General features: G+C 54.2%; 1 protein-coding gene across 1 annotated transcript; it reads left to right on the forward strand.

The window, feature by feature from the left end:
- Positions 1-495: 495 nt before the first annotated feature.
- Positions 496-1,082, forward strand: BBK36DRAFT_1163917 (PDT-domain-containing protein; the record flags this gene model as incomplete). Its single annotated transcript, XM_024894591.1, has 3 exons — positions 496-558; positions 625-685; positions 758-1,082. Coding segments are annotated over 3 exons (449 nt in total), but the record flags the coding sequence as incomplete, so codon positions are not given.
- Between the last annotated feature and the right edge of the window lie 11 nt (positions 1,083-1,093).

Genomic DNA, 1,093 nt, shown 5'->3' on the forward strand with positions numbered 1-1,093 from the left:
GCTCCAGCTCCAAGATGGCGCCTCTGAGAACCCCGCGATAAATCCAAGTCTCCCGCTAACATCCCCGCACCAAGACCTCACACAGATCCGTTAGGCTTGAACACCATCCAGAGAAAACAGGTTATCCAAGCTGTCGCACTCATCATCATCCTTATGTCAGGCGCCACAAAACGAGAAGCTCCGACAGCTCTCAGTCAGCCTCTCTACCAAATGCCTTTCCATCGCACATCTTGTTCGGCTGGTCAAAAAGGCCCCGAAATAGCAAACGGGGGCAAGCACGGGATTATCTTGATACCATTGAGAAGGATCTCCGTCTGGTGCCCGATCCACTCTAGGTCGTTAGCCGTAATCCGATCTTCGGCATTTGTCGTTGCTCCGGTCGACTGAAGCTTGCTCACCGCGAGACCCATCAAACTGCGTCTATATCATACGGAAGAGAAGAAGCTTCACTGGACCTTTAGCCTTTGCATAGCTTGTGAGCACCGTGATATCATCATGGCCTCGCTGGAGAAGCCAATTGTCAGCTTTCTGGGCCCGATTGCCTCATATTCGCACCAGGTAATCCTCTCATCACTGCCACCATCATCAAAGCCGGTTCGAAGCTGACAGAAGTTCGTCATACAGGCAGTCCGCCAAGTCTTCCCAGAGTCATCATGGGAATTGAGGCCCGCGGCAACGATTGATGGTACGCAGTCAAACCATGGGCGGCAAAAGCCCTCCTGTACTGGCTCAACTGGCTAACGCAATGTGTTGCCAGATGTCTTTGACCAAGTCCAATTCGGTGAGGTCAAGGCCGGCGTGGTTCCCATTGAGAACTCGACCAACGGCTCCGTCGTCTTCACTCTCGACAACCTCGCCGACCGCAACGGCCGGTACAAAGACATCACAGTGGACGGCGAAATTTTCGTCGACGTTCACCACTGCCTGGTGGGACACAGGAACCCATCACCCATGCTGGACCTGGACGACCACGGATCAGGAACGAGCACGCCTACCCTCAATGATCCACGGCCGTCAAAACCAAAATCAAGACCCCTCGCGAACCTGAGACACATCAAGAGGCTCTACTCTCACCCGCAGGCGTTCGGCCAGT

The sequence above is a fragment of the Trichoderma citrinoviride genome (assembly GCF_003025115.1).
Source record: "Trichoderma citrinoviride strain TUCIM 6016 unplaced genomic scaffold BBK36scaffold_226, whole genome shotgun sequence".
In the NCBI taxonomy this organism is placed as follows: domain Eukaryota; kingdom Fungi; phylum Ascomycota; class Sordariomycetes; order Hypocreales; family Hypocreaceae; genus Trichoderma; species Trichoderma citrinoviride.